General features: G+C 39.7%; 2 protein-coding genes across 3 annotated transcripts; one reads left to right on the top strand and one right to left on the bottom strand.

The window, feature by feature from the left end:
- Positions 1-344: 344 nt before the first annotated feature.
- Positions 345-19,014, bottom strand: LOC306933137 (scaffold protein ILK). 2 transcript variants are annotated; one of them, XM_079515184.1, is made up of 13 exons: positions 18,856-19,014; positions 17,658-17,921; positions 9,372-9,537; positions 7,087-7,182; positions 6,895-6,991; positions 6,706-6,789; positions 6,333-6,418; positions 6,081-6,190; positions 5,730-5,857; positions 5,426-5,547; positions 5,029-5,128; positions 3,041-3,171; positions 345-2,819 (listed from the first exon to the last, which is right to left on the bottom strand). In XM_079515184.1, the coding sequence occupies exons 2-13, from the start codon at positions 17,744-17,746 to the stop codon at positions 2,670-2,672; spliced, it is 1,359 nt and encodes a 452-aa protein (XP_079371310.1). In that variant the 5' UTR covers positions 17,747-17,921; positions 18,856-19,014; the 3' UTR covers positions 345-2,669. The 2 variants fall into 2 exon arrangements, with proteins under 2 accessions (XP_079371310.1, XP_079371311.1); XM_079515185.1 differs by lacking the exon at positions 18,856-19,014 and adding an exon at positions 18,734-18,773.
- Positions 19,015-19,693: 679 nt separating this feature from the next.
- Positions 19,694-22,783, top strand: rrp8 (ribosomal RNA processing 8). The gene is made up of 8 exons (XM_079514259.1): positions 19,694-19,944; positions 20,061-20,181; positions 20,482-20,758; positions 21,027-21,894; positions 21,997-22,126; positions 22,213-22,319; positions 22,414-22,510; positions 22,613-22,783. The coding sequence occupies exons 2-8, from the start codon at positions 20,074-20,076 to the stop codon at positions 22,724-22,726; spliced, it is 1,701 nt and encodes a 566-aa protein (XP_079370385.1). The 5' UTR covers positions 19,694-19,944; positions 20,061-20,073; the 3' UTR covers positions 22,727-22,783.
- The last annotated feature ends 452 nt before the right edge of the window (positions 22,784-23,235 follow it).

The following is a 23,235-nucleotide window of genomic DNA, read 5'->3' as shown; positions in this document are numbered from 1 at the left end:
AGTTGGCTTGTTGTCTATCTGATTCTTGCATGTACACCAACCACATAATAAAACTAGAAATCTGTGCTCAGTGCAGCGCATATCTTCGCCAGGCCGGATGGCCTACTCAGAGCTACAGTACCCGAGGTCCAAGGAAGCCAAACTCTTTTGCATTGCAGGCGTGCTCTAGTCTAGAGGCCCCTCAATATGCAATTTAAATTGAGTTGATCGCATCCATGATAAGCCATATACCACCATGACCGGGAGGCGGGATGGTTTGGTTGGAGTCTCTATGTTGTGCCAATGTAGCCAATAATCCTCTATTGAATTCTGGATATACAATCACGTTAGACTATCACACAAGGTGCTCATCTTGTTCTTTTTAATATACTTTTATAAATACATTTGTTTAAGACATGCTTGATTTTGGCTTTTACCCCTTGTGTTTCAACACAAACAAGCAGGCTGTTGGAGTCACAGAAACAATGCAAGTAGAAAAAGAGAGGGGGAAAAAAGGAAGGAAACAAAGTGACAGTTTGAACAATATTAATGCTACTATTGTGTGTTGTGTGTGTGTGTAGGTGATCTGAGTGTGAAATGTTGGCAGTGTAGCATCTGCCATGGCCAAAATTCAACCAAATTGTGTCAAATCTCCAGAACAGAAACATTAACAAATAGGAGCCTATGCTTATTACATTTATGAAAAAATAAATGAGGACCGGAGTCATCTGAAAACATGCCATGCTCCGTAGTAGTCCGTACAAAACACAATGTTATATGTTTATGTAATTATTTCAAAGCCTTAAGAAAAAGCCATTTTATCATGATTATGGACAATTGTTCAGATCTTAGAATAATGGTTGAAAACTGAAAATAATGGATGAATAAGAACATCAAAAATCACTGTCACTGTCTATTTAACTATGGTCTTGGTGCAAATATACTGTAGATTTGAGTTACTTTAATTACAATTTAAAGACAGGAATTATTGATCATGATTGATTGATATACAAATTTGAAAGCAGCTTTGCCAATGCTACAATAATCAACAACAATATTCTGCTGTAGAAATTCTATTCTGCTGTTATGTTTGGACAAACATCGCATTTTCCACATCACATAAGATACATAGATAAAATAAAATATACATACAAAGGATTGAAATTTGTCCAGATTGGCAACTATCTGAGAAAATAACCTCCATCTCCTAATCAACAATCCAAGCTAATCGTGCAATATTGTAAACATACTTGTGGGATCGACTCATTCGTGACCATTTGCTTAATGTTACATTGTTTAGCAATGTTTAAATTAGGGCTGGAACTAACTGATTGAGATTGCGATTAAAACATTTAACACATTTTAATTGTGCATAGTTTTTGCACCACAGAACCTTTCTCACTGGATGAATTTCAGGCGTACCGATCATACTGGTGCACACAATGGGAGAAGGCGATCAGACCGCTTTGCTTGGCCCAGTGGATGGGTCATTTATATTAAAAAAACCTCATTGATTCACTCGTATAGCAAAATCTGTTTTAATTGACCAAAAAGCTTCTCAGGTCGAAGATTTATATGCGAGTGAAATGCGATTAATTTCGATTAATTACAATGCTTCAAATTAATTAGATTATTTTTTTTAATTGAGAACCAGCCCTAGTATAAATGCTTGACGTCAGACAGTAGTCAGTTATACTTCCCCTTTGCATATAATTTGGCAAAAATATCAACACTTTTTCAGAAGACAAGCTTTGGGTTAATACGGCATGTGTTTGTTTTTTATTAAAAGCTTCCATTTTAGGGAGGTCAATTACAGTGTGACCTTTGGATAGTGGGCCCTCTCCAGAAGTACACATAATGAATATGGCCAGGAAGCAGTGACAGGCAGTTATCATGCCCTCCACAGGTTATTCAGTCACAACCCACATTAAAGCTGCAACACATTTGAATGAAAACAGTATTTTAACCAGTCAGTATGGTAGAGTACATTAAGATACAACTAGCACGTCTGCAGTCGTTGGAGGTGCTCTCCCTACTCTTCCATTGAAGAATTTAGACCCTGGTGTTGGGTAGGACGCATACTGGCGTAGTATCCCTGCCAGAAGCTCATAATAAGACCCACATCTCCCCTGTCAAAGTGCAGAGTCTCTTAATTTCTTTAATGAGTGGTAGAAGGTGGTTTGGTCACCCACACAGGAAAACTGTGTTCGAATCCCAGGTGTTAGTTGCAATTTACTCTCATTAGGAGAACATAACATTTACGTACTGCAATTTTAATGATCATTGCACATAACAACCACACCAAGGGGTTTAAAGAAGTACTGTCACCTCAAACACATGAAAAACTGGAAAAAATAAAAAAATCACAGCACTCCATCTTTAACACACCTTTTAAGTTTGAGCACCCAATACTTCACTGCTGTGAAGACATCATGTGACAGTGACAAAGATGAGGGAAAAAAAACAAAAACACATTATTGATAACAAAAATAAACATACTTGAATAAAATAAGTGGCTGCTGCTGGATTCATTTCAGAGACAGAAGCTACAGTGGCAATGAGTGCAACGGTAGTGTAAGAATATGAGTTTAAGGCAATACTGGTAAGCACCACACCACCACATCTGAATGATATCACGAGCGAGATATCTTGGATTCCAAGGGGTTCATTCAAAGAGGGCAGAGGTGTTTTCATTTGTCCTGCATTTTCTCCAGAATAGGTACAATCATGTCAAATTTAGGCCTCTTGGCTGGGTCTTCGTTCATGCATATCTTCATAAGCTTGCAGATGTGGGGCGAAATCCCAGGAGGGATGGTTGGTCTCAGGCCCTCTAAGGCGATCTAAAGGAAAAACAAACAGATATTAGGCGCTGTAGAGAAAACGACTCAATTTAAATTATACATTTGGAAAATACACATTTGCAAAATCAGGCTTCACATTGTTTCTGGATTAAGTGTATTGACGGTTTGTAGTAAAATCTATATCATATCAAGTCTCAAGTGTGAGTATATGCAACACAGTTCAGTACCCCCAGCAGCAATAGACCTACTCTACAACGTACTTTCATGCCTATCTCCATGTTCGACAGGTCAGCGAAAGGCACTTCTCTTGTGACCAACTCCCAGAGCAGCACAGCAAAGCTCCACATGTCAGCTGAACGGCGGTTGATCTCCTCAGGCTTCTTCTGGAGGGCTAGACGAAGAGCACCAAATCATCATCATCATCATCATCATACTATAATTCAGTCAATGTCTGAATGTCTGAATGTGTGTCTGAATGTGTGTCAGAAACACCGCCATAGCTCCTCACTACTTGCACCAATCACTCCCACTTTTCACACAGGCATTGACCATAATAATATGGAGGTCTTAACGAAGCCCTTTTTTCAATTTAACAAATTATAGATTAATAATGAATTTATTAGTGAATTAAAAACGCACCCAGGGCACAGTACCCCCCACGGCCACAAGGGGGGGGGGGCAATATCTCACAACGGGTAAGGGCTAGTTAACATAACACTAGCAACATGTACAGTACATACAAGCAATGTTTTATTTTTTTGTGGTGCAGTTGACACAGGTATAGCATGTATTTAGACAGCAAGATACTGTCTAATCACTTCAGTAAGTAAGTAAAATAAAGATTACCCGGTTTCATTTGAAGTTATTCAGCTATACGAATTAGTTAAAGAACTAACTTTGTGTAGTGTCCCAAATTCAGGATGCAAAAAATTTCAACAATAAATCACATAATACCTCATCATAGTCATACAAATAGTAATGTTTTGGTAATACATTTCCGCTTGGTTCTTTGGGTATAAAGGCCTTGATTACATTCTTCAGTTCTCAGGTTCATTTGTCATTATCCTTGCGTTTCAGTGTAGCTCTTTTTAGGATGTATAAATCAACGATGGGATGTCCCAGAATGTTCTTCAATTAAACAAAGAAAACTGAAGAAATTGTTTTTGGAGGAAAGGAAGAATGATTTTTTTTTTCTCCCAGCAAAGATAGAGTACAAAATACAGCATAGCACAGGCTAGCTCCCACAGGAGCCTGGCTGACCACCGTAGTGGCCAGCCCCAACTGACAAAGTATTCGTATTCTGGTATCATATTTAAGCCGTTACAATACAGAGGGTGAACAGAGGCATTCACTGGCACCTCCTTGCAAACAATCATGTCCTCACATGATTGACACTTTAACCTGGGGCCTTAAGAATGCTAATAGCCCCTATATGTTTGATCAGCTGGTCAGGAAAAGACTTGCTAAGCCTATCAATAGATCAACCTTCTGAGGAAGAATGATTATAAGTCAGTATTGGGTTTCAATTATTTGATGTTAAATACCACAACGCAAGCCAGAGAAATGTTGTAGTCATGGGATCAGACCTGAATTTCAACAGCCACATTAAGACAATTAAACTCAACCTGCTATCACCTTCAGAATTCATTAAGGATTAAACGATAGACGATCTGTAAAGACAACGATAGCATTGTCTTTACAAGTCTCCAACTGCAGTTGATTCAGACCGCTGCTGCCCCAGTTCATAGACTTGCTCCCTGTCTGTCAGAATTGGACAGATCATTAAATAATGATCACATTATTTAATCATTTGTTTCAAAATACTACAGTTGGTTTATAAATAATTTGAAATAAATAAAGCATTGAATTTATGCACCAGATATCTGCAACAAATCCCCAAAAACCTCAAGTGTCAGATATTATTTCTTATAAATAAAAATAAATTCTGAACTATAATTTTATTCTTATTTTATTTTTTATTCTATTTTTTTTTTAAACTTTTTTATTGGATACTGTAGTATTGTATAATTCATTTGTTTTTCACTGTCTTGATGTCTTACTGTCTCAATGGTTAACGGCATGTAAAGTTTGAATTGAATTGTCAATACAAATAAACAAATAAACTTTTCTTGCCTTGTAGATTGCAATGCATACACTTGAAATATGCTGACGCAGTATAAAGTTCCCTAGATCCTTCCTTTATCTTTGAGCGTTCACTTCAGGTACTGATTTCACGAGCCAGGCCTACCTTCAGGGGCTACCCATGCAGGAGAGTACATCCTGCCAGGACACTGGAAGGAGAACTTGACGTCTGCCATGCTGATCCTAGCAGTCATGTCCTCGTCTATCTGCAGACACATGAACAGAAGAGTCTCTTTGACATACAAACAATGTTGCTAAGCTGCTCAGGTGGTGCAGGGGCAAAGTAGTACCTGTCCACCACAGCGGAATACCCCTGGAGGGGCTCCTCACTGGCAAGTGAGCCAGTAGGGTACGATAGCAATGTCAACACAGAAATGTGTGTGGACGGTTAGTTGCCATATTCATCCACCCAGGTCCGATCGCACTTTATTCAGAGAAGATCTACAGCAACTTAATCATACCATCATTACACATCCTCAGTATTGCCTTAAAAACTGTCTTACCATAACACTCTTGCTGTTGAGATAGTGGCGAGGAATCATAGGTTCAAGTGTGTGCAAGAAGGCATTTCCACAGGCAATATCCAGGGCAAACTTCACTGCCTGTGTCTGGTCCACCACAAAATCTGATAGCAGAACGACCAACAACAAATGTCATTTATTTGCTCACATGATCAATAAGTATTTGAATTATTACTACTTAACAAACAGTGATAAGACCATGTAATGACAAACATTAAGTGCTGCACTGTAATGTTCCAGCCTTGATGATGATTTGACTTTGTGAGCAGAGAATTACAGTACTCACTGGTGCCCTCATGCAGCACGTTGTAGAGCGAACCATAAGGCATCCAGTGTGTGATGATGATGGGGTGAGGGGTGGGTGGAGACTGACATGCTCCCAACATGGGCAGCACATTCGGGTGGGAAAATATCCTGGGATGAGCCAAAGAGGGACCGGGACAGGGGAGAGAGGTCGATGAGACAGAAAGAGGAAAACCCACATCTGATTCCACAAAAACAGGAGGCTCACGTGAAGAGCAAATCCAAAATAAAAATGATAAAATAGGCTTAGATCAATGAAATGCACACAGAGAAATGAATGACAGAGACAATAGAGGACAAAGACACCAAACAGAGTTAAATAGTCAATAATAACCTGAGCTTGGGATACTCCTCATTGAAGTCTCGGCTTTTCCTTGTGGTCCAGTCACGGACTTTTAGCACTTTAACAATGATTTCATTCCCTTGCCAGCGCCCTTTCCACAGCTATGGCAAAATAAGTAGTGGACAAGGTTAATTACTAACTAACAACACAAAACATCTTTGCATTATTACAAACGCAAATTCATCCAGTCAGTAATATCAGAAAATCACAATGAAACAAAAGAAATGAAGAAAATCTAAATACCTCTCCAGAATGGTTCTCATTTATCTTTGCCACAAGGGAGAGCTGCTTATAGTCAATTCCCGCATGTTTGTTCAAAGTGCCATTGCCTGCAAACACAGGATCCAGACCATATGAGTAATAAATAAAACCCTGGCAAAGGCCCAATTCTTTACATGAAATTGAACCTACTACTTATTTAACATATTACTAAACAAGTTCAAATACAGTGGAAATTTCAGAAGTCACTTTAGGAACTGCCAGGGGGGACCTCTAGCTATTGAGCACATTTTCCATGCATGTGTGCTGCACTCTACCACACATCTAAAAACAAGCAATGGAAACTCGCCAGTTAATATACACATACTACTGTATGTGTTTGTGCATCTGTACTTACGGGGTCGAGTTCTAGTGGTGCCTTTCCAGAATGTGTCCTTAAACGGAATCTTGGTCAAGTTCTGTCCCAATTTTTCTGCTTTCTCTGAAAGGAAATTGGATGCAAGTCAAAATACAAATCAAGGGATTAAGCTCTAAAACCTAAACACTGTAGACAGTTTAAAGACGTAAAACTAGACAATACGAGTACCTTTGAGAAGTTCTCGGAGGTGAGGTTTTGCCTTGTCCATGGGAGTTTCTCCATATTTGTTACAGATGCTTACCTGGGCTCCATTAGTCACCAGGTCCTAAAGGAGAGACATTTCAAGACTGTTCAAATGGCCATCATGGTAGTAATCAACAGAAATATGTCCCAGTAATGACCACCAGAGGGTGCACTAACCTCAGCCACCAGATCTTGGCCCCAGAAGCAGGCATAATGCAGTGGTGTATTGCCGTGCTCATTGGCAGTATTTGTGTCTGCTTTGCACTGGATAAGCTAAAACACAGAGAAACAATTGTACACAAAACAAGACTGGTGAGATTGTGTTTGGTCTGTATACAGCCATGGAATTATTGCCACCAATGATAAGCCCAGATGATGATGTTCTTGTTGCCCGTGATAACATATCCACACTGTGCCATGTCTAATATTAAACTGCATAATGACCAGCAGCAGCAATGTATCCACTTAAGCCCTATATACTTAGTTTACCGGAGTCCCTCAGGGGTCTATACGACTTGATCCCCTCATGTTTCCCTCTACACACCAAATCTCAAAACAACAGACCAACAAGCTTACAACACGTCGCAACTCGTTGTGAGCTTGTAGATCGGCTATCTTCGCAGAATATTCAGCTATTATAACATGCCCAGAACAGTGACAATAGTAGCCTGAATTTTTGACAATAGGGTTTGTGTGGTTAAACAAACAAAACAAAAAAGCAGGCTCACACCTTACCTTACTATTCAGTGAGACAGGAAAGCTAATAGAAGTTTTCTGAAAAAACATTTCTGCTACACCAGTAGCAAAATGTCTTAAATGTATCATTAACCCATTTAATAACATTGTATTCCATATTGCAGAGTAAACAGTAACACCCTATATGTCCCAGGGCTATAAATATTACACAGGTATCTAATGATTTAGACCTCAGTGTCATTGTAACTTTGAATGTTTATAATATTGATAAGATATTGATTAGTTTACAATTAAGTATTCAATGATAAACTGCACTTCAAACAATAGGCATCTGAGCCTACTGTGAGTAGGCCTAACTCAAATGCACTAACCCTGTTTTTATTTAATTCTTACTTTTAAAACACTTTCCGATTAACGAGATTGTGTAAATGTTACAAATAGAAAGAAAGAAAAATGGAACTAGATCTCCACCAGGGCAGGTCAGGTTGTGGCCTCCTGGTGGCGCTATAATAGGCCAATGTGAAAAGGGTGCCATTTCTTCTTACGCCTTGGATGGCATTTGGATGATTTGAGGCATTTTGTTCCAAAAATGTGTTTTGCAAAAATCCACCTGTTGGTGGCGCTATGACAGGGCAATGTGAAAAGGGTGGGATATATTCTGCAGCCTAGTAGGAAAGTCTGTGAAAGATTTCACGTAAATTGCACACTGCGTTCATGATTTGAGGCTTTTTCAAAACGGGCCAATCCTGCAAACTTTGAAAGCCAATGTTAGCCAATTAGGATGGAATATGAAATATCGGATAGATCAGTCTTGAACACATGACTATAGAGATACTGTGTAACAATTTGCGGGATCGGTTGGCATCCAGGGAGTGCGTGTGCAAAATGTGGCATCGACCGGGTTAACGGTGCCAGAGATTAGCTGGTAACAGACGGACGGACGGACGGACGGACGGACGGTCGCACACACACAAACTCACACACGGACACTCACACACACACATGGACAGAGTGCAAAACATACTCTCTCCCCATGCCTTCGGCCTGGTGGAGACAAAAATACAATGTTTCATAGAATACTGTAATTGTTCCAGGCTCTATTTTCCATCACAAGTAATAACCAAGTTTTATAGCCTCTTTGCGCAACAGTCATCAAAATATTTAATTTATACTCCAGCATTGACAACCTCTGCCAGCACTGCCCCCTTTGTGAAATAACTTATTTAGTTATGAGCTACAAGAACAGACAAGACTTGTTGTTCAGTCGACATCAATTCAGGTTTCATAAGTTCAGAGGTTTCATAAGAGATACTTAACCCAGTTAGACCTGAGGCCGATTCTAAAATAATTGCTTCTAATTCAGTTTCCTGAAAAACCTAGTATAAGGTTTGCACTGCTTACCTTTAGATGAACTTTAATGTATTTTAGCGTACTGGACTGGACTGGTTATAATATTAAATTAAAGAAATACAGACTTTAGACCAGAGATTTTATTCAATCCATCAGATAGGTTGCAGAAAGACTTTCGATTGCCAGAACATAGGTGTATCCTTTTTCAGTCATTACCGTTTAGAGGTACAAAGTACAAACACTAATAAGATGGATAATATTCCACTTGCCAATCATTAAATAGAGCTAAGCTCCTATGAACCTTATAGTCATGCATTCTGATTGGTGATCGTAGATCAGCACACCTCCTCCGCTGAGGTTGTTACTGTACCTGTGAGGCAGTCTGCACATGCTTTGCGTGTTTGCACGGGTCTCACCTTGCCCACAATGTCACGATGGCCGTGGCTGGAAGCCAGATGCAGAGGCGTGTCATCTCCTCGGTTCATGACGTTAATGCGAGCCCCCCTCATGATGAGCATGTCCACCACACTGGAGCGTCCCTCCCTACAAGCCCAGTGGAGGGGACTGAAGCCATGGTCGTCCCTAGAACAACAAGAGAACACAGCACAGGCTAAACAGAAGCCTAAAACCAAAACAAAGTTACATACAGTACTTTGCATCTAATGGTGCAGCAAATATTTTATTTTATTCATGAATGGCCTGAAAGGAAATATCACAGTCTCAACACAATAGTTATCTTCCTCCAAGGTGCCTTTCTTTTTCAATAAGGAATTGTAGTAAGCCATGTACAATTACGAGTAGTACTAGACTAGTACTACTCGTACAGAATGACAATGCTCCCAAACGCATAGTCATAAAGGTGCGATAAGCCTTTAAGTCCATCTGGTTTGCATTAACGACTGTCCATAATGTATGAATACACACACTGACAGCCTTAAGATAAGCCGACAAATAGTTAATAGGCTTTAAAGGAGGAGAAATTACCCTTCATAATTAAGTCAATTTTGAGCAATTCACAGTAGGGCCACAAAGTACAGCTGTGTAAAAAAAAGGAAGTAGTGGCTTGTGTCAGATTAAGTAATTCTATCATTCTCTCCTCTGTAAAACAATAATAAATAAAATAAGGAAGCTGTAGCTGAATCAGTTGTATTGTGGAGGATAGAGCAAGTGTGATGCTGCTGGGCTGGCATGTCATTGTAATTATTTTTTGGTCCTACAAGTGCAGCTGTCACTGTCATATCACTGAGATGGTGGCCCACTGGCCCTCAATACCTTTTACAGCATACATTCACAAAGGACCATGAGAGATATGCTACAGTTAAAAGACCCCAAGATCTGAGTAACAGAAAGGGAATCAGGAAAAGGGAGTGAAACAAACAAAGAGTGATAGATTATCTGCCATCCTGATGGTCCAGAAACGTCCTTCGCCACAGTTACACATGCACACATACATTATACAGTGGTGGAAAGTAATTAACAAAGTACATTTACTTAAGTACTGTACTTAAGTACAATTTTTAGGTATTGTTACTTTTAGTATTTCCAATTTCCGATACTTTTACTACACTCGGATCCAAATATTGTACTTGTACTCCACTACATTTATTTGAAAACTTTGGTTACTTTGGAGATTTTGATTATTATTACAAAACACTTCAGGCCTATATATCCACATTTCAACAATTTGAAAATAGACAATCTACAAGCTCACAATGCGTTGCGATGTGACACATTGTGATCTTGTAGATCTGCAATTTTCAAAAGATTTCTATACATGTCTAAACTTTATAACCACCGTGTCTCTCCTCTCCGGAGTAATCCTTATGATTTCTTCCTATGCTAAAAAGGAGTCTGTGTTGTAGAACTGGTGATTTAATAAACAAAGATAATTCAAAGAAACAAACGCGATAAGCCAGGGTTCTAATTCTGTATCAACTGTCTGTAGTAAACAACACAATTAATATATCTCTTCCTCTGATTAGAGTGACCACTTCCCTCAACACACAAACTGAAAGTAAACACAAGCTATCCCATAATACTCCTCGTTGGCACGCTCAGCCCGCCAACCCAGTTAAAGGAACAATCCCCCTGTATATACCATAGCGTTACAACTTATGAAATGGGACATTCTGCATAATGAGCACTTATTTTGGTACTTTAAGTACATTTTGATGCCAATACTTTTGTATTTTACTCAACCAACATTTGAATACCAGACTTTTACTTTACGTAAAGGAGTATGTCTACATTTTACTTAAGTAAAACATGCGAGTACTTTTTCCACCTCTGACTGCACATATACTCTCCAGCTGCTCTGGACCATTATGTCATCCTATATTTCTTTGGCCAGTGATTCGTTCCCAATACCCTCCTCTCTGCCTGGCTTTTGTCCCACCCGCCACCATCGGAGCCTCTTCAAATCTTTTTCCAAGAGTATAGCTGGAAATTGCTGGCGATTCGTCACAGTTTCCACTCACTCCCGAATTTTGATATGGCTCTCACACAGGCGTACTATTTGTGCACAGTCCTCTGGCCTCCATATTAATGAAGTTATACACTTGCTATGCAATTCATAATGGGGCATTATGGGGGTGGGATCATGTTTTCCTGTAACAGAGAACTGTGGGGGTATTGTGACATGATAAGGAATCTAAACCCTCTGCCGTCACCACCAATGCACAGCTTGCATTGATGCAGGCTCACACACACACATGCATATCCCCAGCAGTGTTCCAGTGAGAACAGCCCCTGAGGCCCACAGAGACCCTCAGTTCTGGGACACACGTTCATCTGTGCATCTGGGTGACCTGCTGCAGCAATATCGGACTAGCCCTGGAGTGCAATTTCCTCCAGGCAGGAACGTGGGGGTCAATGCCTGTCGACTCATTAGCTCAAGGAGAGAAGAGTGAAGGTCTTTTCTTTGCGTAGTAAATATGCCGAAATACAGACTCCATTATGCCTCACAGTCACACACACCCAAAAATAAAGGGGGAAAAAATCACACCCCTGTGAAGTGAGGGGTGCTCTTATCATCGTACATCATCCCCTCAAAAATATAAAAGGAAGTTTAACAGAACGGTTAGTAGTAGCTAATTAGATAAAAGGCAGTGTTGGTCATAGCTTACGAACGGACTTCAGTGCCTGGGTTTTCACCCTCTCCCCAGTCCCCATCAACTGCATGATTTATTTCAGGCACTCAGATTGGTAGACGGATGAGCCATGCAGAGAGCCTATCTGCACTGTGTTTGGGCACTGACCATCACTGAGGTGAACAGATTAATATTAGAGATGTCATCCATACAGAATAGCAAAGCAACAAAAAGACCATAAACACAAGATGATATGATGAGTCAAGCGTCCCATTACAGAGTTGCACGAATGTCACACGAGCCTACTCAGTAACGCTTAATTTACCCTGTATACTATGTATGATGGTGTTGCTAGGCATAAAATAGCAGATCTACAAGCTCGAAATCGACAGTGATGCGACGGGCTGTGAGCTTATAGATCAGGTACTTTCTGCAAGAGACACAGTCGTGCAATGAAGTATAAATCAGGCTTAAGAGACCTTTAACTTTCCAATAAACAAAGACAAGGCTGCTGGATTACCATCAGCTGGTCAGATAGAGGCTGGAGTGTCCAAACAGACCTGAGTCTGACCTGTCCCTCACAGACATAGGACCCCATCTTCCGCACCGCCTTACCCCAAAACATAAAATAGTTAACTAGCCGATTTACATCAACACATTGTGAGCTTTTTGAGCCATTTTAAAATGTTTTTCAAAATAGTAAAACATGGCAAAGAAGTTAAGTGATAAGGGTTAAGGTGGTGTGCAAGATAGGATCCATAATGTTAGAGATGTTGTCCTGCTGGTACCTGGGGAAGCCAAGCCCAGCGGCAACCCCACTGTCAGTTCAGTTTTCACACCCAGCAAAATCATAGTGGAAAATGTAAAAAAAAAAGGGGGGGGGGGGTCAAATCTATGGTACACCTGCGCCTGTGTGAGATCCTCTCTTGTGCCACACGTCGCATTTTTCTAGCAGTTTTTAGATATGCAATAAAGTTAAAGGTAGGTATACATGAAAACAAAAGGTCCAAGAAGTACTGCTTTGTTTCCCCAGTGGTACAGACAGCAGACTAACAAGGAAAATAATTCCTACTCTGCCTTCAGGTGATTTTCTTTAATAGAGCAGGGTATCAGGGTCTGAAGAGTAGGGCTACTTCCACATTTCCTTCTAGCTTAATTCTAGAAGCTCAACAAAAAGCCATGGATAACACACACCTAGCCAACGAAAACACTACAGGAAAGAACCCAAAGGAGTTTCCACTATTAGAACACAACCAAAAAACAAGTAGGGTATTATGAGGCAAGGAAGAAGGTTGGGCAATGGTCACAGAGATTCGCTACTTAAACACCATTTCCATTTATCAGGACAAGACTGGTGGTTTGTCTGGCATGTGGCATTATTCAATATGATTCACTGCCTTACTGTTGACCAATTGAGCATACCATAGTTTGTTTGGTCATGGACGAAGCCAAATTGTCCAATATTTTCCATTTATTTCAGTAATACACATACATACATAACAGTAATATAACAGGGGTGCAGTACGTAGTTCAGACTAGTCATTGGTCCGACAAACGACAACCCACCTCAAATCCTAACCTGTCCGACACATGTCCATGTGTCGCACATGTCGCACATGTGTGCGACATGTGTGCACAAGTGTCGCACACGCATGTCGGACTAATGCTCCGTCGGAATTACATGCGGTCCCCCTTTCGGAGACTTGAATGTGACCGACATAGGCAATCCAACACATTTTACTTTTCGCCAAAGTCACGCCGAAAATAGTCTCTGGAAGATTTATTTATAAACAAGATTCAAATGCATGGGACTCATTTTATTAGCTTTGGACAAAATTCTAATGTACAAGAACGACCACTCCTAAAAAATAGCAAGTCTACATTATGATAAATATGTAGATAAATGGTCAAAACCGTTATGGTGCTCCCTAAACTAATGTCCCACAGATCTAGTGTTCAGTTAGGTTTCCCTGATGATTTATATGTAGGATAGTTCATTTTTGCACAGAAAATTGCAAAGGCAGCAGCATTGTAAATCTATATAAATATGGCCACCCTTTTTCCCAAACATTACAATTAACTCTTCTCAACCAGGAGGAAATGCTATGGGGAAATGAGTGGTACTATCTAATACCACTGGGAGACGAAGACCGGAAACACTAGAGTCAAACAGGGGAATGTGATATGCTCTACTTGTACATTCCTTCAGCTAAAAAGTCCCAACAGTTCACGGTTGTATGCATGCATAGATGCGAATTGTCTGCACCGTCACGGCCATGCAAATCCTCATAATTCTTTAGGTCCTGCCCACTACAATAATGTCCTCCCCCTGTTCCCTTGAGGCCTATGTGTTTCTGTTATTCCTTGTATGGAGTTTTAGCATTCCACTACTACTATTCCACAGCATTGTACTACTACTTTGTCCTGGATTCACATTTGTGTCACACAGACAGAAATAAGTAGGCACGGTTGATAGTCAAAATGGTGGATATTGAGACGCCTAGGCCTAATAAACAGCAAGGCATGGAATAGAAATGTATATCTTGAATCCTACTGTACATGTGACTGCAGGGGGAAATGCTAGAGTTGCTGTGTTTACCCCACTGGGAAAGATATATCAACCAGGAAAAGGAACTTGACATGCAATCAGTTAATGGAAAAGAATTAGGTCTACATGTGTGGGGCTGCACCCACAACCCATAGCAAAACAGAGCAAAACAATGATCATTTGTGCACATTATTAGAGTGAAAGGGACATTCTAGAAATACTCAACATTGTCATTTGAGCATAATTCTCTCCAGGGCCAAACAAATGACAATTAAATTAACTTAACCCACAAGAAAGTATTCTCCACGGGAGGCATTAGCTTGATCCCTGCATACTGTTCACATTAGAGGTTGGAAAATAATGCTTGCTGATCAGAATACTTCTGATTCTAGATGCTGCTGATAGCTATGATCAAGTCCACATCGCAATGCACTTTCAGGGTGCAATGTAGACTTGTATTCAGTGGAATAGCGAAATCCAGGACAAAAAGGTTCCCTTGAAAAAGTAATTCTAATAGTTGCAACCTCTGCTGAATGGCTTTGTACAGTCATTCAAGGATAGATGAGGCCAGATGAGGACTTCACACTATCAAATGGAATATTCTTAATAATAGCCTTATATAAGTCATATATATATATAGCCTGTCATGTTTTACAGCCCTCAGTGCGGATTAGTTTCTGCTACCAAGGATACCTTAGGCATGACCGCATGGGATTAGGTCTTCATACAGTAGTTCCTCTCCATCTAAAAGTCTCAACAAAAAAAAACAACGAAATGCAATCTGTGACCGTAAAAATGGGAATGGTTATGAGCAAATTACAGCAAAACAGGGGACCAGCATGATTTTGATTCCACTGAAATTCCAAAGTCATGTGTCCATAAGGAAATGGGTTCACATCTCAGGTCAGGATCACATGAGAATAGGGCAGGGTAGCCGGCACCAGAAATATGTTTAAGAATTATTATTTTTTGGTCAAAATACCCATTGTACCTCTCTGTGTCTCCCTATTATGCCCCTTATGTTGTTGGTTCTGGGGCCTGATATTGTCCTTCTTTACTTTACTTATTTACTTTATTTATTTGAATTACCAAAAAATATTAAAAATATGCAAAGTAATTAAAAAAACAGCCCCCTAAAGCATTAGAACGACAATATCGGTCAGCAGAACCAAGAACGTTTGTTGTCAATGAATCCAACATGATTAAAATGCACAATTTAGGCAAGGCATGTCTGATCAAATGAATATCATAAAATATCTAAATATTGAATCAAGCAACAACAAAAAAAGCCAACGTAGACATTAAAATTACTCCAGAAGTCTTTAAAAGTGGAATACCACTTTAAATACCACAAATGCATGACATGACATGACACTTGGCCTCCAAGCATAGGTAGTAGTGTTATATAATTCTCTCAGCTGAGCATCATTGATGAGTTTATGGAACCACACAAACAAAAGCGGCAAACATTCATCAGTTCACAGAATGGCTGAGTAATAGTAGCCAGCAGCACATGCTGCGTCTTCAAACTCCTTCACTACACTGTTAGGAAAGCCCAACTGGACTACCTTTTTGTTTGCTAGGGCAGTTTTTTAGAGCAGTACATGAAATCTGGGATGTTGTTCAAGTTCACAAAGCTGATTCGGGCATAACTTCAAACCAACTTGGTGGAACAGGGGCCCAAGAAAATACATGTGGACAGTATTTGATTCTAGTGGTCATTGTTGATTAGTTTTCTCAATATGCTGTTCAGCAAGTAAACTGTGATAAACAAGTCACATTAACATTAGATCCATTTTCATATTATACAGACAGGTGACAAATTAAAGGAAAAAACTGGACACATATTAGTGGCTTCCAGGCATTGATACAGATGTACTGCAGTCAGAATAAAGTTACTGTACGGTCATGCTCTGTGGCATATATAAATCTGCTGAGCAGGCCCACCTGACCTTGATTTTGCCTCAAGAAAAATGGCAAGAGAAAAGGTTCTAGCTTCCCTCCCTCGAACATAGGCCAATTGAGTTTGTGTAGACGCTCAACAAAGCTGGATGCACCACAGTGGATTTGAACCCACAACCTCTGTGGTGGTGGGCAGGGCACTTTACCACTACGCCACCCGAGTGGTTGACATTTTCATTTTGATCAGTAATACAGTTGGAACATTGTGATCGAAAGCACACATTCAGTTGGCTGTTCGCTCTCCTTTTATAGCACTCCACTTCCGGTCACACCTGTCTTTGTTTACATTCCAAACTCTACACATTGTAACTGGAGTTGGTGACAGATTCTGTTGCGGAGCTCTGAATCTGAATCCGTCTTGAGAGATTACTTCCATGATATCAGTGCACAACTAGGGGTCATGAATGGTTTGATGAGTATGAAGATTATGTGGATCATATGCTATGGCTTTCGCAGTCACCGGCCAGATCTCAAGCCAATTTTTCTGTTTGGGATATTTTGGACCGACGTGTTAGAATAGACAACACATGCCACTTCCACAACCGTCATCAAAATACAGAATAAGAGAATATTTTAGGCTGAAATGGTCTTCCATCACTCCAATAGAGTTCCAGAGACTTGTACAATCTATTCCAAGGCACAAGCTGTTCTAGCGGCTCGTGCTGGCCCAACAACTTAAGCCTAATTTATACTTAGATGTATACCAGTTTGGCACACTGATCTACAAGCTCAAAGGACATAGAATGAGCTTGTAGATTGACTATTTTTGGTGCACGACATGGCACGCAACCAAGTATAATTCATGCATAGCTAAGGCACTTCTTGTTTTTTCCCTTTAATTTGTCACCCTCTGTATATTCCTGGTTTTAGTCTGTTGAGTAGGCTGACCATCATTATTTATTGAGCTAATATCATGAAAAAGATGTAAAGAAGTATCTTGGAGTATCCAAGGAGTATCTATTTCTTTACATCTACAGGCTGGGGTAGATGTAATAGAAAGGCTTTGCCTTTGACATAGTTTTCTGCTCTCCAAGGAATAAAGAAATTAACATTATAAATTAGCTGGTCAATTGTTTACAAAGTCATGTTGACACTTGACTCACCCTTGATTGAGATCATTTTCTGTGTTGTCCAACCATAGACGAACTGCAACAGCATTGCCTTCTCTGCATTGTGTAAATATATCATCCATGGTAACTGGATTACCCTGCCTGTTATGTTGCACTTGCACTTCTGGGGGCAAGTAAGGGGCAGGGTTGGAATGACTTGGGAAAACAAAGGAGGGGCAACCAGAGGAAAATCAAATGTGGCCTGGCAGGCATTCGACCCTCATCTGGGATGATCACCTGGCAGTGGCACACACAGACCTAGAAGAGAAGAAGGAACATTCAAGTTGTATTAGATACAGGCAGCTAACAATCAATGTCCATTAGCCAGTGTACTTTAATAACAAATAACAAAATGGTTTATCTCAACTGATGCTAGAAATATATTTTCACATTAATGGTAACAGCAATGTTATGACAACACAGCCAGGAGGTTAACAAGAAACTTGGGAGTGTCTGTGCAGTAGTAAAGTGTTTTTTGTTTTTGGCTTTAGTAAAGTCTGGTGACGTGAGGTTGTAGCAGTGTAGCTATATGGACCAGAGCTACACGAGCAATGCTATATACTGTATACATCTACAGGTATCGTTCTGGGTGTGTAGCTGACTGATCAGAGTTTTGCAATGATGTGATTCAACACTTGGTCAAGAATGCTATCACGGTGACTCACAACTCCTGTGCTGTACGATTTCTCTGACTCAAAGTGAGCAATTACGAATTGAACGTTTAGCCCAGAATGGACAATTACCACGACTTGCAGACCAAACTTTACTTGTCATTAACGTGAACTTTTCACAGAAACAAAGAAAATATAAGATTAAACATTTCGTATTAGCCCCATAATATTACATCAGTTCTCATATAATTTATCCAGTTATTCTACAAATCTGATGGAAGCGAAGTGAACAGTTCCAACATTGCCCAATAGCTCGTATATTTTAAGAAATAACACATTTTGAAATACATAAATGTATACCCATCTATAAAAGGCTACCTATGCCCTAATAGTAGAGTGAAACGGTCCATAAAGTGGCTACTTTGGCCCCTGATAGGTTTGCTAACAACAAAAGCTAACCAAATTGTCTTGACGCCTCGGATCTCTAGGGCGCTTGATGAGAAACGGAAGCATAAAACCATCCTTTCGAGGTTTTTAAACAACAAAATAAGAGACAGCACATTCAAAGACAAGACACCTACCGGGTATATTCAAATGTGCGCGGCCATCTAATGACACAACAAGTTCTTCAATATATATATAAATATATGTGTATATCCATAAGATTGAATGCAGAATCAGTCAATTCCGTGCAACGTCCACACCCTCGCCGTACGTTGTGACCGAACTATTTGGAACTATACATCCCATAGCGCGGAGGGATGCTCGCGCCATTGGCTATAGTAAACAGCTATAGTAGGAGGGACAAAATAATTCGACGATTTGCCATTTAAAATTCATCAAATATTTCTAGGAGATGCATTTTATAATACACTACATAAACAGTCTGTGATCAAAATCTATAGATTACAGACTAAAAGAATACAAAATAAAAACATGAGGAAAAACACAGTTCCCTAACAACCAACTAGCCAATCAGAGGCTTCAGAGCGCGACCAATCCTACCTTCGAGCTGTGGGATCCAGACTATAACAGCATATGTATGTAGCGCCCTCTATCAGACTGACAGCAATAAACTGCAAAGTATGCACTCCCCCAGGCTACATTTTTATATGATTTTTTGGCATTGCAGAGGACGATGTAAGCAACAGTAACAGTAATACAAATTAAAAAAGTAATAATAATAATAATGCCAGTAATTATTGCAGTATACCGATCATCTTTATTAATTATTACAGTAATATCAGAATACTATTATGGTTTATCTTTGTGCCTGGTGGTGGTGACCATAATTCACATTCACATTCACAGATGCAAGCCTTGCATCTTGTGATTATGGTAAAGTACTGAACTTTACTACATGACTCACGTCCGAATAATAAACTCGGTGTCCCATGAACCATCACTGTACTGCGTCATTCACATGCGCTGCGGAAGGCAGCATGTTTGCAATGCATTTCCTGTTTTGGTCGCTGTGTGAAGTTGTGAACCAACGTGGCTTGAGCGAGAAATTAAAGTAATGTAACGCGATCTAGCTAGGCATTCGCGACTGGAAACATGTACCAATACTGCTAAAAACAAATATATATGTACAACGAAAGCTGAATAAAGTCTGGAATAACTAGCGTTAGCCGTGTGTGGAGTTAGCGTTCGCCAGGTTGGCAAGTCAGGTAGGTTGAGGTTCTGTTGTAGCCAGCAGTCTTGCGGACTGTCTTGAATAGTTTTGCTATCAGATACTATAATACAGTTACAAAACTGGTAACGCGTTACTGTACGTTCATTTCAGGTACTGGGAAAATATGTTTCTTGAAGATAAAGAGTGGAATGATGAACCAGATGCTCAAGCGCTGAGTAATGCTGTTCTCAGTATCACTCAGAAGTCTGATAATAACATCACAAATATTAAGGTATAATTGAATATATATAAATAATGTGTCATTTACAATTTAAATGCTTGTTATTCTTTGTCTATATAGAAGTGTCTATTTGTACGTCTCTAAATGTTTTGATGAATTGAACATGGTGGACCCTATTGTAAACAAGTGTAATGCTTAATTGGGTCGTCCACTCACAGTTAACAGCCTTTGTATTGAGTTTGTGCTTGAAATGTACTGTAATTCTGCAAACTGCAGAATTACAAAAATTGCAAAAATATTTCAATCAATCAATCAATTTGGGGGTATTAAATCTGATGCTCATCTGAACAGTCTAGGGGAGTTGGTAAGAAGACCCATAGGAAGAGCCTGATACGGACCCTCGAGGCACTAGGATCAGTACCAGTACCAGACTGGAGAAGTGATGCCCCTCAGGACGGCAGTGACAGTGAGGGAGAAACTGTGCCACGTGCTAAGACTAAGAGAAAGAAGAAAAGAAGCAAAAGAGGGAAAAAACCTGATCTGTCAACTGAAGACGGAGGAAATAATGATTTGGGTGCTCAGGAGAAGAAAACTGGTTCTAAAAAGTCAAAAAAGAACAGCAAATCTGGTGAGTAATTACAAAGTTCAATATCATTATCACATCGACCCCTAAAATGAAACTAATTTAATCTAGGATCCTCAAAGAGTTCAATGAAAGATGTCCCTTTATGAGAGCAGTGCAGTGATGATGATAACACAAATGATCTGTTCATAAGCCAGCAAACTGGTCACTCAGAAAAAGAGGCAATAAAACTTGAGCCAATATGTTTAAGAAATATCTAAAGTCTTGTGAGAAACATACAGTCATTAACATGTTATGAAACATCCTATTTCAGAGGCCAAGAACACGGATGAAGTTATAGGCAAAAGTAAAGAAATGAAAGCAGCTGTCAAAATGGAAGGACAGAATGCAGATAAACTAAGCAGAAAGCATTGGAAAAACAAGATGAAGAACAAAAATAAATGTAAAAATAAATACCGCTCCAATAACACTGAACAAGAATCAATTCAAGCAGTTATTCCAGGGCAACACGACCCAGAGGAACAACAAAAGGTGAACCCGGCTAGCAACAGCAATGAGAAAACATCAGCCCAACAAAAGAAAACAAAGCCCAAACCACAAAAAAGGAAATGTATAGAAAATGTCTTGCCTTCCAAAAAAGACACAAAAACACCCAGAGAAGATAAGCAGGGCATGATTTCAGTGGAAAAGTTGAAACGAGGAATTGATGCAAAGAAATCCTCGGTGCAAGACTCGAAACATGAAGCAGGTGAACGTCAAGGGGGGATTGAAGATGAACAACAAGCTTCACCCAGCAAAAGAATTAAACTGGAGTTGAGCAAAGAGCAGGTCTTCAAAAGACAGAAGTTACGGAGACTGCTCCAGGGCCATGATGGACCAGACAAAGAAGAAAATCCTTCAGAACAGAAGGATGAGAAAGAGGCGACGCATGCAAAGGAAGATGTCAAGGAGAATCCAGTTGACCACTCTACATCCCTCAGAGCCCGGATGGAGCAGCGTTTGGAAGCAGCTCGTTTCCGTTACATTAATGAGGTTCTTTATACAACGTCTAGTGGTGAGGCAAAGCGCATGTTCCAACAGGACCCTGCAGCATTTGGGGTCTACCACCGCGGCTTCACTAACCAAGTCCAGAGATGGCCATCTAATCCTGTGGATGTTATCATCTCATTCATTCTGCAAAAGTGAGACATATTGCAGCATTTTTTAATAAATAATGTGGTACAATGCTTCTGATTCCATATTCTGGTCCTGTCTTTGCTTACATGTGATGTTTTTTTTCTCAGGTCTCCCTCTAAGGTGGTTGCTGACTTTGGTTGTGGTGACTGTAAGATTGCACGCAGTGTGAAAAACAAAGTGCATAGCTTTGACTTGATGCCCATTTGTGACCTTGTAACTGTCTGTGACATGGCCAAAGTGAGTATGTTGACCGATGTATGATTCTGCTTAATAACTACTACACACTGTCTCTGTTAAAATAAAACATAACTCTCCCTGTACAGGTCCCTCTTAAAGACAAGACTGTGGACATTGCTGTGTTCTGCCTTTCTCTTATGGGAACCAACCTATGTGATTTTTTAGCAGAGGCCAATCGTATCTTGGTGATGGGGTAAAATATGTTTGGCTAATTTAATGCAAGAATACCATTTAGTTTGTGTGCATATACTGTACATCTGAATAACTTTTCTACACAAATGTTGTAGGGGTATCCTGAAAATAGCAGAAGTGGCAAGCAGATTTGACAATGTGAGAGGTTTCTTGAATGCATTGGGAAATTTTGGTTTCAAGTCGGTGTCCAAGGCAAGTACTGATACAGGACACCAAACACTACGCATGGAATGGTAATTGTATTGTCTGTGGTTGTATTTTTGCTGTTGCTTAATCTATTTTTATTTTCTTTAGGATACAGAGAACACCCACTTCTATACCTTTGAGTTGGTGAAGACAGGAGATGCTCCAGCAAATATAAAGAAGTCCAGTTTGGAGTTGAAGCCTTGTGTCTATAAGAAAAGATGACGAATGAAAAATAAATACAATTTGTAAATTATGTCAATTAAATGTTTTACAAAAGTACCAGCTGGAAGCATTTTCTATGAATATCATAGTCAAATCAGTACTGATCACTCGTTGTTTCCCAGTGCCTAGATTATGCTTTCTACATGCAGATTTAAACAAGTGATTAGTGATCCATGTATGACATGCTTTATGTAGGTACTTTTCTGCTGATATTTCACTCAGTAATGTGAATACATACAGTAATTTGAAACTGCAAATTGGCTTTTCTTTTTAAATACATTTATATGGGATTATCTGTTGTGTACAGTTAATGCATAAACAATTCATGCATAGATGCATGTGAATAATTAAAAGTTTCACTTTTTCAAGTAAAGATACAACTGGGAGCAGTAAATTGTGTGCAGACTTTTTTATTCTTAATAATTAAAAGTGACTAATGAAAGAATGAGTGCATTGTGTTTTTGTTTCTTTCTACAAAGTATTTCAGCATAGCTGTCTTAAGTTACACT

Source organism: Electrona antarctica (assembly GCF_951216825.1).
Source record: "Electrona antarctica genome assembly, chromosome: 11".
NCBI lineage: Eukaryota > Metazoa > Chordata > Actinopteri > Myctophiformes > Myctophidae > Electrona > Electrona antarctica.
The sequence above is the reverse complement of the archived record's forward strand: the minus strand, read 5'-3'. Positions and strand labels throughout refer to the sequence as shown.